This window comes from Heterodontus francisci, chromosome 41 (assembly GCF_036365525.1).
Source record: "Heterodontus francisci isolate sHetFra1 chromosome 41, sHetFra1.hap1, whole genome shotgun sequence".
In the NCBI taxonomy this organism is placed as follows: Eukaryota; Metazoa; Chordata; class Chondrichthyes; order Heterodontiformes; family Heterodontidae; genus Heterodontus; species Heterodontus francisci.
The window spans coordinates 33,560,325-33,573,611 of NC_090411.1; the positions used below are offsets into that span (position 1 = coordinate 33,560,325).

The 13,287-nt window shown below is 46.9% G+C and overlaps 1 protein-coding gene across 5 annotated transcripts in view; it reads right to left on the bottom strand.

The window, feature by feature from the left end:
• Positions 1-13,287, bottom strand: part of zgc:92360 (uncharacterized protein LOC436988 homolog) — a 50,698-nt gene that overhangs the window by 13,837 nt on the left and 23,574 nt on the right. For 4 of the 5 annotated variants that reach the window (XM_068019783.1, XM_068019781.1, XM_068019779.1 and 1 more), the window contains 4 exons: positions 10,454-10,545; positions 9,601-9,683; positions 6,369-6,481; positions 3,263-3,409 (listed from right to left, as the gene is read on the bottom strand). In XM_068019783.1, the coding sequence (XP_067875884.1) occupies positions 3,263-3,409; positions 6,369-6,481; positions 9,601-9,683; positions 10,454-10,542 (432 nt within the window). In that variant the 5' untranslated portion in view covers positions 10,543-10,545. The remainder of the gene's footprint in view (positions 1-3,262; positions 3,410-6,368; positions 6,482-9,600; positions 9,684-10,453; positions 10,546-13,287) is intronic. The other variant, XM_068019780.1, reaches the window with a different exon arrangement.

Below are 13,287 nucleotides of genomic sequence, written 5' to 3' on the forward strand. Positions count from 1 at the left end.
ATTTTCCGAGGAGTGATTATGTAAATTAGACATGTTCCCACTGGAAAAGAGAAGGCTGAGAGGTGATATGATTGCTGTTTTTTAGAATCCTAAATGGACTGGGTAGTGTTGAGAGTGACGAGCTGGTTCCTCTTGTTTGGAACAACAGAGCCAGAGCACCCAGAAGGGGAAAAATTCAAAACTAATCTGAGGAAACAATGAAGATGAGAACGGAGGCCGGGGGTGGGAGAGGGGGCACACAAAATGGCATTGGGTGGCATTGGGCAGCGTGCCTGACATTGTCCTGTCCCCATGCCATTTTGTCCGCAGCAGGAAGTTTGGAGGACAGCCCTCCTGGCCGAGGCCAATTGAACCACTTAAGCAGCTAATTAATGACCAACTTACGGGAAGCTTCCTGCCTCCACTGCCATTTCACGGACATCAGAGGGGTCCGCTGCCGCACGGAGACATGGCCAGATGGGAACTGGCAGCATCTTTTTGGGCTCAGGGGGTCCCATGGTCCACCAGATCCCCTGCACCCCCAGCAGTGATGACCACCACATAGCAAGACGTCCACCCCTCCCTCCACCCCACCCTCTCAATGCCCCCCTTCACCCTGCCACCCCTCCCCTGTTTTGTCAGGGCCTGCCTTACTGGCCCCGGTGACCCCGATCCCACCTATCTGTATCCCGGGGTCCACGACATCTTCGCCATTGCAGGCCTCCTGCAGTACTGGCAGTGGCCAGCGCTCCTGGAGGCGTTGCTGGTACTGCTCAGCTACCGCTCCTCCGATTGGCCGGCAGCTCTGGAGGCGGGAACTTGCCCCTTAAAGGGATGGTGTCCCTGATGGCAGGCAGTTAACTGGCTGCCTGCCCTGAATTCAACCGGGGGTCCGATACAGGGCCGAGGTGGGATCTACCCCACCCCCAGCCTTCTGGTCTCCATCGCCAAAATAAAATTCAGCTCAATATTTCAGTGAGCAAGTGATGAATCTGTAGAACATCTTCCCCAGGGAGTAGTTAATATTGATTCATTCAAATACAAATAGATTTCTTCTGGAAATAGCATTTTGGGAATCCAGTGTACGAGTAATTCGAGACATAACGTGCTGAATAGCGCTTGGGAGGAACAGGTGACTTTGGACCGATGGTTCCCAAAGCTCTCCAGCACTGGGGGTTTTCCTCACCTCCTGTCTGGCTCTGTATCAACTCATTGATGGAGATGGATCGCTATGATTAGTCAACAACTCCATTATCGTTGTATCTTGTTACTACCAGGATGGGAGAAAGAATGCGATAGACTTCATTCTTGTTTCATCTGGAAATTTCTGTGAGGTTGTGGGTTCAAGTTGCACTCTGGAGACTTGAGAACATAATCTAGGCTGACACTCCCAGTGCAGTACTGAGGGAGTGCTGCACTGTTGGAATTGCCGTTTCTCGGATGCACTATTAAACTGTGGCTTTGTCTGCCCTCTCAGGTAGACGTAAAAGATCCCACGGCCATGATCTCGAAGAAGAGCAGGGTTTCCTTGGAGACCTCTCCTGGTGGTGTGGCTCTGCTGGGTGTTCAAGATCACTGGAAGAGTAAAGAGTTGTCCCAGTCTCATGGCAACACTCCTTCTTCAACCGACCAACTTTAACGATAAGTTGTTGATTCATCTCATTGCTGTTTGGAACATCTGAAGTTGATGGGCAGGAGGGATCAGGGGGTCCAGCTAGCCTGTCCTTGGCCAGAGCATCCTAACTGGACACTTCCTCCCCCAACAACCCCCCCTCCCCTACATCCCAAGCTATCTAATCTCCTGGGATAGACAGAAAAAAGGAGCTGGAGAAACTCTGGAAAATTCCTCTGCAGAGCCCTTGGCTATCATTGCTTGGTGGAAATCTCTGGCTGGGTGTGACTGCCAAGTTTGCTTCATGATGATCATCGCAATCCACAAACTAATTCATCGTGTGAACTGCTTTGGTAGCTTCCAATACGAAAGGTCTCATTTTGACACCATACATCTCTCCCATGTCGTCCCTCAGGGTAATCTGGGGCCCAAACAGAGCTGCATTTAACCTGACCGCCATTAAAGGGAAGTGGTCACTTTGGAATGAACCTCGAAAGGGTATCTCACTGGATCAATAAAACCCCAGATCCTGCCCTTGGGGTGAGGCCAAGAATCCCCAGCAGGAAACGGCTGAATGTTTTAATACTTTCAAAGTTTGACAGATATGTAATAGATATGTGAATGCACATATAACATAGATATACAGCACAAAAACAGACCATTCGGCCCAGCCAGTCTGTGTTGTTTATACTCCACAGGAGTCTCATAAGTAAATGAGAGTATATCTACAATACAGATATGTGGAGGGAGAGAGAAATATGATTACATTAAATTGCAGGGAAACTAAGAGGCATGGGAGATTCATTAAATTCAGACTAGCTGGGATGAATTAGTCAGTCTCTTTAATATGCATCTTATTTCCTCATGAGGGATTGATCTTATCTGCAGCCTTTAACTCTGCTTTTTAATGGACCTAATTTGTTAATGTAAATTGTCCAATTAGCACAAATTCCTAATAAATATTTCAAGTCTCACAACTTGCGCTTTTTCTTAAATACACCAAGGAAAATATGGATCTATTTTCTGCTGAACTTCAGCTGAGCCGAGCTCTGCTGCCTGAATCCTATCCCACTCACCCGTCACTCCCGTCCCTGCTCCCAATGTCTCCAAGTAAAACTTTTCCTCCTTGTGTTTGCATCTCTACATTGCCTTTCCCTTCCCTACCTCTGTAATCTCCTACTAACCCTCTCCAGAATGTTTCATTCTCTGACTCGCGCCCCTTTTCCATTCCCTTTGCCTGGCCATTGGTATCCAGGTCTTCAGCCGTTTAGGCCCTAAGCTCTGGAATTCCCTTCCTAAACCTTTCCGCCTCTGTCACTCTTCCTTTAAGACCCTCCTAAAAATTCACCTCTTTGATCTTTTGATCATCCCTCCCAATATCTCCCACTTTGGCTCGGAGCCCATTTTTGTCTGATTACACCTCTGTGAAGCATTTTGGGATGGTTAACTATGTTAAAGGTGCTATATAGATGCAGGTTGTTGCATGGTTAGCAAACCCTATCCATCTTAACTCATCAATGTACATTGCCCACCACCTAACACCAGAACACTATGTAATCAAAATGTACAATGGGCACAAAAGCTATATATCTGAATTGGAACTCGCAGTCACACAATGAAGCAATGCACAGTGTTGAGCTGCATCACTACCTTCACATCCGTCCTGCTCACCTTTCCCTCTTCATGGTAGACAAATATATTCCGCGTGCTGTTGTCCTTCAGGTAAGTGATCTGAAGGCCATTGGGGTTCCCGATCTTGGTTGGTTGGAAAGTTGCATTGATATTGTCTACTTTAATCACAGCCTTGGGCTCTTTAGCCTGTGAAGAGAGATGGGAGAACATAATTCTCCAATTCATCGCCCAAATCAATGTTAACCAAAGACACAAGGGATGCACTCACCAGCAAGCACAAATGTACAGTTCAAGGATGGGACATTGATTCATTACGTGTGGAATGGTCCTCCCACTCTCCATAACCAGCTCCAGGCCTATAGCCTTCTGAGATCTCTGCACTCCTCCAATTCTGGCCTCTTGCTCATCCTTGGTTTTAAGGCTCCACAATTGGCGGCTGCCTCTTCAGCTGCCTAGTGCCCTAAGCTCTGGAATTCCCTCCCTAAACTTCACAGCCTCTCTCCTCCTTTAAAACGCTCCTAAAACCTACTTCTTTAACCAAGCTTTTGGTCACCTGTCCTAATGTCCCTTTATTTTGGCTTGGTATTGATCTTTTGTCTTGGCGACATTTTCCTATGTGCTATATTAATGTTGTTAATGCGCCCAAGTAAGAATAACACAGTTCCTTTAGGGGTGGGTGACGGAGAGAATGGTAAGTCGGGTAATGCCAGTAACAGTTGCTATAATTGGACCATTGTGTTGTCAGTTCCTGTCTGCCATTCTCCTTCACTCATCGCTTCAAGGAACTATGACTCATTCATTTTCCTTATACAGTAATGAGGGAAGTAAAAGCTATATCATCTTTGAAATAATTCAGGAACAAAGAAAGAACTTGCATTTCAATAGCGCCTTTCACGACCTCAGGACATCCCAAAACGCTTTACAGCCAATGAAGTAATTTTGAAGCGTGGTTGCTGTTGTAATGTAGGAAATGTGACAGCCAATTTGTGCACAGCAAGCTCCCACAAACAGCAATGTGAAAATGACCAGGTAATATTTTTATTGATGGTTGAGGGATAAATATTATCCAGGACACCAGTGAAAACTCCCCTGTTCTTCTTTAAAATAGTGCCATGGGATTTTTTTTATTCTTTCGTGGGATGTGAGAGTCACTGGCAAGATGAGCATTTGTTGCTCACGCCCTTGAGAAAGTGGTGGTGAGCTGCCTTCTTGAACCGCTGCAGTCCATGTGGGGTAGGTACACCCACAGTGCTGTTAGGAAGGGAGTTCCAGGATTTTCACCCAGCGACAGTGAAGGAACGGCGATATAGTTCCAAGTCAGGATGGTGTGTGGCTTGGATGGGAACTTGCAGGTGGTGGTGTTCCCATGCATCTGCTGCCCCTGTCCTTCTAGTTGGTAGAGGTCGCGGGTTTGGAAGGTGCTGGTGCATTGCTGCAGTGCATCTTGAAGATGGTAAACACTGTTGAGACTGTGCGTTGGTGCTGGAGAGAGTGGATGTTTTTGGATGGGGTGCCGATCAAGTGGACTACTTTGTCCTGGATGGTGTCTATCTTCTCGAGTGTTGTTGGAGCTGCACCCATCCAGGCAAGTGGAGAGTATTCCATCACACTCCTGATTTGTGTCTTGTAGATGGTGGACAGGCTTTGGCGAGTCAGGAGGTGAGTTACTCACCGCAGAATTCCCAGCCTTTGACCTGCTGTTGTAGCCGCAATATTTATATGGCTGATCCAGTTCAGTTTCTGGCCAATGGTAACCCCCAGGATGTTGATATTGGGGGATTCAGAGATGCTAATGCCATTGAATGTAGATGATTAGATTCTCTCTTGTTGGAGATGGTCATTGCCTGGCACTTGTGTGGCGCGAATGTTACTTGTCTCTTATCAGCCCAAACCTGAATGTTGTCCAGGTCTTGCTGCTTGTGGGCATGGGCTGCTTCAGTATCTGAGGAGTTGCAAAGAGTGCTGAACATTGCGCAATCATCAGTAAACATCCCCACTTCTGACCATACGATGGAGGGAAGATCATTGATGAAGCAGCTGAAGATGGTTGGGCCTAGGGCACTACCCTCAGGAACTCCTACAGTGAGGTCCTGGAGCTCAGATGATTGACCTCCAACAACAACACCCATCTTCCTTTGCGCTAGGTATGACACCAACCAGCGGAGAGTTTTCCCCCTAATTCCCATTGACTCCAGTTTTGCTAGGGTTCCTTGATGCCATACTCGGTCAAATGCTGCCTTGATGTCAAGGGCAGTCACTCTCACCTCACCTCTGGAATTCGGCTCTTTTGTCCATGTTTGGACCGAGGCTGCAACGAGGTCAGGAGCTGAGTGGACCTGGCAGAACCCAAACTGAGCATCTGTGGGCAGGTTATTGCTGAGTAAGTGCTGCTTGATAGGACTGTCAATGACCCCTTCCATCACTTTGAGATGATTGAGAGTAGACTGATAGTCGGTAATTGGCTGGGTTGGATTTGTGCTACTTTTTGTGGACAGGACATATCTGGCCAATTTTCCACATTGTCAGGTAGATGCCAGTGTTGTAGCTGTACTGGAACAGCTTGGCTAGGGACGCAGCTAGTTCTGGAGCATATATCTTCAGTACTAAAGCTTTAATGTTGTCAGGGCCCAGAGCCTTTGCTGTATCCAGTGCTTTCAGCTGTTTCTTGATATCACTTCTTGATACCTCCACCTGAGAGGGCAGCTGGAGGCCCCGGTTTAATGTCTCATCTAAAAGATGGCATCTACGGCAGTGCAGCACTACCTCAGTGCTGCACTGGGAGAGTCGGCCTGGATTATATGCTCAAGTGTCTGGAGTGGGACTTGGACTCACAACTTTCTGACTCAGAGGTGAATTTGAGACATTCCGAGGTTGTGAAAGATGCATGAGTTTTTGGTTGAAATTATTCCATGCCATGTGAGTAATGAATGTAATTGAGATGAAGTCCTCCTGCTCGCGATTCTAACAAAACCTTCATTAAGCATCATACGTTTAAAATCAATGGAACAAAAGAACCTCATGTGTGTTCTGTTGGGCTCTTCTGCATTTTGTCAGTCTGTGGGGCCCATCCCCATCCACACCCAACTGAACCCCCAACAAGTTGGATAATTAAGTCAAAATAAACCCAGAACAAGGCTGAACCTACGTCATTCTTCGTAAAGTACTTCAGGATTCCATCGGCCTCCGACAGGACAAACTTCCTGTTGAGGAACTGCCCGTTATCCCGACCACGTTTCCATAGAAACCCTTCTCTGTAACCTGAGGAAGAAAACGTATGGCAGAAAAGGTTTATTTTATGTGACAGTAAACGTACCTCACAACGGTGACTACACTTCAAAATTACTTCATTGGCTGTAAAGCACTTTGAGACGCCCAGTGGTCATCAAAAGCACTATAGAAATGCAAGTCTTTTTTTTTAACAGTTTAAAAGTACTCCATTGGCTGTGAAGGTCCTTTGGACATCCAGACATTGTGTGCAGTTTCTTTCCTTTTACAGAAGCATTATCAACGCGTAATTCCTGTGTGAAAACACACTCCCTTCTCTTTACGGTGTAAGGTTTCCTATGGATGTTTTAGCAATGGGGGTAAATTAGGGGAGAAGGAGCTAAAAGGTACTGGGTTCAATTCCCAGTCTGCGCTCTTGGCTAGGGCAACAGCGGAGATGTTACGTTTGGTGTCTGTGACTTAGGGCAGCAGAGGGAGACGAATGACCCAGGGTTCCTCCTCCTGATTGCTATCCTGTGACTGCAGCTGGAAAACGTACATGCGTATGAGTATGTGTGCAGTGCACGCAAGCGTATGTGTGTGCATTGCACATGCATGTGTGCGTCTGTATGCATGTTTATGTGCACACAAGCGTGTTTATGTGTGTCTAAACCCCAGCCTCAGAAGGATGCCCTCCTACCTCAGTGTGGCCTTTGTTTTCCATTTCCCAAACCAGCTGTCCTGTCACCCTGCTGGTTGGGAGTCTCTAAACCTCAGCTGGACCAAAGTGGGTCAATGTCTTCTGGTCTTGGGTAAGTGGGGCTTATCCCTACAGAGAGAGATAGAAGGCCGGATTTTATCCCAGTGATAGGGGTCCCAGCAGAAGGCGGGCGAGAACCCGCCTTGGCCCTCTGTCAGACCCCCATTGCAATTTCACAACAGGCAGCAAATTAACTGCCCACTGTCCCTTTAAGGGACCAGCTCCCGCCTCCAGAACTACCAGCCAAACGGAAGGCCAGCGGCTCTGCAGTACCAGCAGTACCAAGATGAAGACATTGGAGACATCAGGACAGGTGAGTGGGGTCAGGGTACCGGGATCAGTCAGGTAGGACCTAGTGATGGGATGGGGATGGGGATGGGGGGGTGGCAAAGGTTTTTCTGAGGGCTATCTGGGGACCATGGAGTGCCTCCAAAGGAAGGACCCCAACCCAATCCCTCTAGGAGGCCGCTGGGTCTCACTTGGCGGTGCCTCCACGTGGCGGTGGGCACCTCAATTGGCCTGGAGTGGGAAGGCCATCCTTGGCCTTCCCCGCCCCGGACAAAATGGCACGGGGCCGGACAACTTCAGGAATGGCACCCCTTGGCATTTTGTTTTGCCCTCTCTGCACCCATGCCTGTCCCCAAGGGCAGCACCAAGTCCTGTCCAGAATGTGCTGAGTTTGGTTTCGATTGGATCAAAATGAAAACACCCGACCAACGCCTCTTCATGGGAGAGGCATTGAGAGGCAGTAGGCAATGCATAGATAACTTGTCTCTCTCTAAATTCGATGTGGTAACGCTGAGGAATGCAGTTCCTCTTTATGAAAACTGCACTAATTTCAGTAATATTGTTGGGCGGGCTGATTAACTGATAAGACGTGGCTTCTAAGAACTCTAACTAAAAATGGATAGCTTTTGAAGCATTGTCAGTCAGTCATTCATTCAGCTGTGAAGACTCAATTGAAACACAAGAACAGAACAGAATTGGACAACTCACAATACTCTGGGTCTTAAAACCTTGATCAGAATCATTGATCTGGCTCCTGAGATTGGTCAGTTGCTTTAGCCAGTGTTCGATTCAGCCAATCAGAGAAGAAGGTTCTAGGTTGGATCACTGCTCTACATTGGGTGAGCAGATTTTTAAAATGCTATTTTTTATTTACATAGTGTGGGCATCGCTGACTAGGCTGGAGTTTATTGCCCATCCCTAATTGCCCTGAGAAGGCGGTGGTGAACCACTGATGTAGTGGTTTGATACAACTGAGACTCTCTCTCAACCTCGTTGGACTGGAGTCACGTATAGGCCAAACCCAGGTAAGGTCGGCAGGTTTCCTTCCCTGAAAGACTAGTTGGGTTTTTATGACAATCGAGACTGCATCATGGTCATTTTTGCTGATCCCAGCTTCTTATTTCTAGATTTTAAAAAAAACTGAATGTGAGTTCACAAACTGCTGTGGTTGGATTTAAACTCTTGTTCCCTGGATTATTAGTACAGCAACGTAACCCACTACTCCGGGTACCATAGTCAACAGGGAGAGGGAAAACGGGACAGGGGTACCTGCTCCCGATCACTATCCAGAGACCCCTGCCCAAGTGAACCTTGAGTGAGAACAGGATCAGACTTCATTCCGATGCCCTCCATGGCCAAATAGCCTACCAAGTCTCTAGTTGTAAATGGGGTAGAGGAGCAAAGGGATCTGAGAGTACAAATACACAAATCGCTAAAAGTGGTGGCGCAGGTTAGTAAAACCATGACAAATGCTAACCAGGCACCAGGGTTTATTTTAAATTGGACAGAACTGAAAAGTACAGAACTTATGCTAAACTTAGATTGAACCTTGGTTAGACCACAATGTGTTCTGGTCGCCATATTATAAAAAGGATATAGAGACACTGGAGAGGATGCAGAGAAGATTTACAAGGATGATACCAGCAATGTGTGGGTATACACACCAGGAAAGAATGAACAGGCTGTGTCGCTTTTCTTGAAAAAAGGCTGAGGGATGACGGAATAGAGGGCTTTAAAATGATGGAAGGTTTTGATAGAGTGGTCACAAAGAATGTTTCCACTTGTGGGCAAGAGCATAACTGAGGCCATCAATATAAGATAGTCGCCAAGAAATCCAATAGGGAATTCAGGAGAAACTTCTTTCCCCAGACAGTGATGAGAATGTGGAACTCGCTACCACAGGCAGTGGTTGAGGTGAATAGTATTGATACATTAAGGGGAAGCTGGATAAACACATGATAGAGAAAGGAATAGGGGATTACAGCGATAGAGTGAGATGAGGAAAGGTGGGAGGAGGCTCGTGTGAACCATAAATACCGGCATGGAGCTGTTGGGCTGAATGGCCTGTTTCTGTGCCGTATATGTGTCGGAAATGTTGAGAGATGGGCCAAGCTGCCCCACTTACCTGTAGCGTATGCCAGAGGTTTATTTGGCTCAATGAAATCCTTACGCTCAAACTTGGATCGAATCCACTGCTCTCGCAGGACCCTGCAGCACACAGGATATCATCAGCAATTTGTATCCTCCTGTCAAAGCCACCTTCTAGCTTACTTCCCCATCCTACCATTCAACCCCATCCCCCCTTTCCCATCCTACCATTCCACCCCATCCCCCCTTTCCCATCTTACCCATTCCACTCCATCCCCCTTTCCCATCTTACCCTCTCCTTTCTCATTCTTATTCTCCATTCCCAGCCTCTCCTGTCGCCGTTGCACTCTATCCATTCACTAGCTCACCTGCTCTGTCCATTCACCTCCTCCTCCCAACATTCTGTTCCCCTCCCCTTTCCCCAACCCACTGTATAAGTGACACATGTCCAACATTGATAGCCCAGCATGTGACCTCGGTGGCCCCATGAATGATGGGTAGCCCAGTGTGTAACTCAGATAGCCCAGTTTATGGAATAAAACAGAAAGTGCTGGAACAACTCAGCAGGTCCGTGGAGAGAGAAACAGAGTTGGCGTTTTGTGTCGAATATGACTCTTTTTCAGAAGAAGTGCATATCCAACTCAAAACATTAACTCTGCTTCTCTCTCCAGACCTGCTAAATATTTTGCTTTTATTTGAGCCCAGTTTATGGTGCAGCTGAATCCTTGCAGTCCGCAGCTAAACCAAAACAAAGTGAAGTATAACAGTGCCAATAAATGTCCCAGATAAACTGGATAGGCATCTCAAAGTCTTTCCCAAATGACTCCCTCATTCTTAACTCCAATGGAAAGATGGATGGAAGCTGTGTTAGGTGTATGTACTGTACTCACTGACAGTCCGTGTAGGTTGGTATGTAGTAATACACAGGAACAAATGCTTCGTACTTCTCCTTGGCTGCTTCGTTTCCTTGTTGGGCCATATACTGGAAGAGAAATAACCCATTAAAGACGAGGAGGTCTGTGGACACTCAAATTCCTCCTTCATTTTTCTCTGCTGTCAGATAGCTGCTGGTGTTGACCTTCAGCCTTCGGGGGGGGGGGGGTTACACAAGGTCAAATCTCCTTGTGGGCGAAGTGTTTGACCTGTCTCTCCCCATCAACCTTCGAGCCCAGTGCCTCACTCACACTGTTATGGGTAAGACCAGGGAGGGTGTGTGGACACTATGCCATGCTTGACTGCAGCTGGCCATAGTGGAGCTGACTGCTGGCATCAATGGGAGGAGCAATGCTGAGCGACTTGATCAACTATAGGCTCTTCAGCCTCAGACAGACAGATGGATCCTTACAAAGGGATTTAAAGGACTTACCAGGGTAGAGAAAGTAAATAATATTTTCAAATACAGACAGACAGCAGGCGGTAAAGTTCTGAGGGGCAAGCTTATTGCAGAGGGTCCACATAGCCCACTCAGACTCATCTATCTTATTCATTTTCAGGATGTGGGCATCACTGGCAAGGCCGGCATTTGTTGCCCTTCCCTAGTTGCCCCTATAGATTGTGGTGGTGAGCCGCCTTCTTGAACCGCTGCAGTCCGTGTGGTGTAGGTACAACCACAGTGCCGTTAGGGAGGGAGTTCCAGGATTTTGACCCAGCGCTAATGAAGGAATGGTGGAATATGTCCAAGTCAGGTAGGTGTGTGACTTGGAGGTTTGGTTGCCAACTCTGGTTGAGCATATCCCTGGCAGCTTCATCACATGTTCTCCCACCTCAAACTGCTCCTTCCCCCAATGCTGCTGCCATTGGCCCATCCTCCAGGCACACCACCTTTCCACAGCCAATCAGAAAGCAAAGACACTCTTTATTACCCAATTGCATTAATCTTGACTATCGGGTCAAACAGTCTTTCATTTCCCAATCTTCAATACTTGTGCATCAAGTGCATTGGCATTTCGATGAGTGCAATAACCAGAGTGTCACTTATTGGTTCACGTAGATGTGGTACTCACTTGCTTACAGAGAAATCGTTATGCCAGAAGTGGGTGAATCTGAATGCTTGTTTAGAACACGATTAGGTTTGGCTGTGATGCTTTCACAGTCAACTGGCATGCCACCTCTCCTTGGTCCAGGCTCTTACATGAAGAATGGACCTTGGATGAGATACACATTAATACCTGTGCAATCGCATCTCTTTAAATCTCTCCATGACCTTACCCCTCCGAGTCTCTGTAGATTCCTCCAGCCCTACAACTCATCCCACCCCCAGACTCTCTGCTCTGCTAACTCTGGCCTCTTGTGCATCCCCTCTCCCTTCATTCCATCACTGGTGGCCGTGTCATCAGGTTGCCTGGGTCCTAAGTTCTAGAATTCCCTCCCAAAACCTCTCCACTCTCTCTCTCTCTCTCTCTCTCTCTCTCTCTCTTTCCTCCTTTAAGACCCTCCTTGAAACTTCCCTCTTTTACCGAGCTGTAAATTACCCTTTCTGCTTTTGGTTTGGTGTCTTCTCCTTTTCCCCAATGCCTCTGTGAAATGCCTTTAGATGTTTTATTGTACGTTCGAGGTGCTGTAAAAATGCAAATTACTATCTTAAGGAGAGGGAGTGGAGAGAATTAGATGGTTTCTGTGTTATTAGCCTTTTGAAATCCCATGAACTCACAGCCAGTGGCTCACAAACACAAAAATACTAATCATGCACATGAACCTTAACGGAGAACACTCGTCTCTGTAATTTCATATTCCCCACTGGGGACAGTAATTATCTTAGGTAGCAACCAATTCAAAATTCCAATCTTCCCACCAAGTTGTTTTGGCTGTCAGACTGGGAGCTGCTTGATTCAGACTGTCAGCCGATTCAGACTGTAGCCGATTCAGACTGTAGCCGATTCAGACTGTAGATGATTCAGACTGTCAGCTGATTCAGACTGTTAGCCAATTCAGACTGTCAGCTAATTCAGATTGTCAGCCGATTCAACTGTCAGCTAATTCAGACTGTCAGCTGATTCAGACTGTAGCTGATTCACACATAGCTGATTCACACTGTAATTGATTCAGAATGTAGCTGGTTCAGACTGTGGCTGATTCAGATTGTGGCTGATTCAGACTGTGATTCAGAATGCAGCTGATTCAGGCCGTGAGCTGATTCAACCATAGCTGATTCAGACTGTAGCTGGTTCAGACTGTAACTGATTCAGAATGTAGCTGATTCAGACTGTAGCTGATTCAGACTGTAGCTGATTCACACTGTGATTCAGAATGTAGCTGATTCAGAATGTAGCTGATTCAGACTGTAGCTGATTCAGACTGTAGCTGATTCAGACTGTAGCTGATTCAGACTGTAGCTGATTCACACTGTAGCTGATTCACACTGTGATTCAGAATGTAGCTGATTCAGACTGTGAGTTGATTCAGACTGTAGCTGATTCACACTGTAATTGATTCAGAATGTAGCTGATTCAACTGTAGCTGATTCACACTGTAGCTGGCTCAGACTAGCTAATTCAGACTATAGCTGATTCACACTGTAACTGTTCCAGACTGTGGGTGCCTTAGACTATGAGCTACTTGATTCATTCTGCCTTCTGCTGAACTAAGACATTTAAAACAGCAGACGGAATGTAACATTTCCCCAATCTGCATTGCCCAGTCAGTCTGTGGTTACATCTGCTCCATCCAGGGCTGCTGGATTTATTTACAGATCACCCACAGGCTGTTTTCAGACTTTATCATGTGA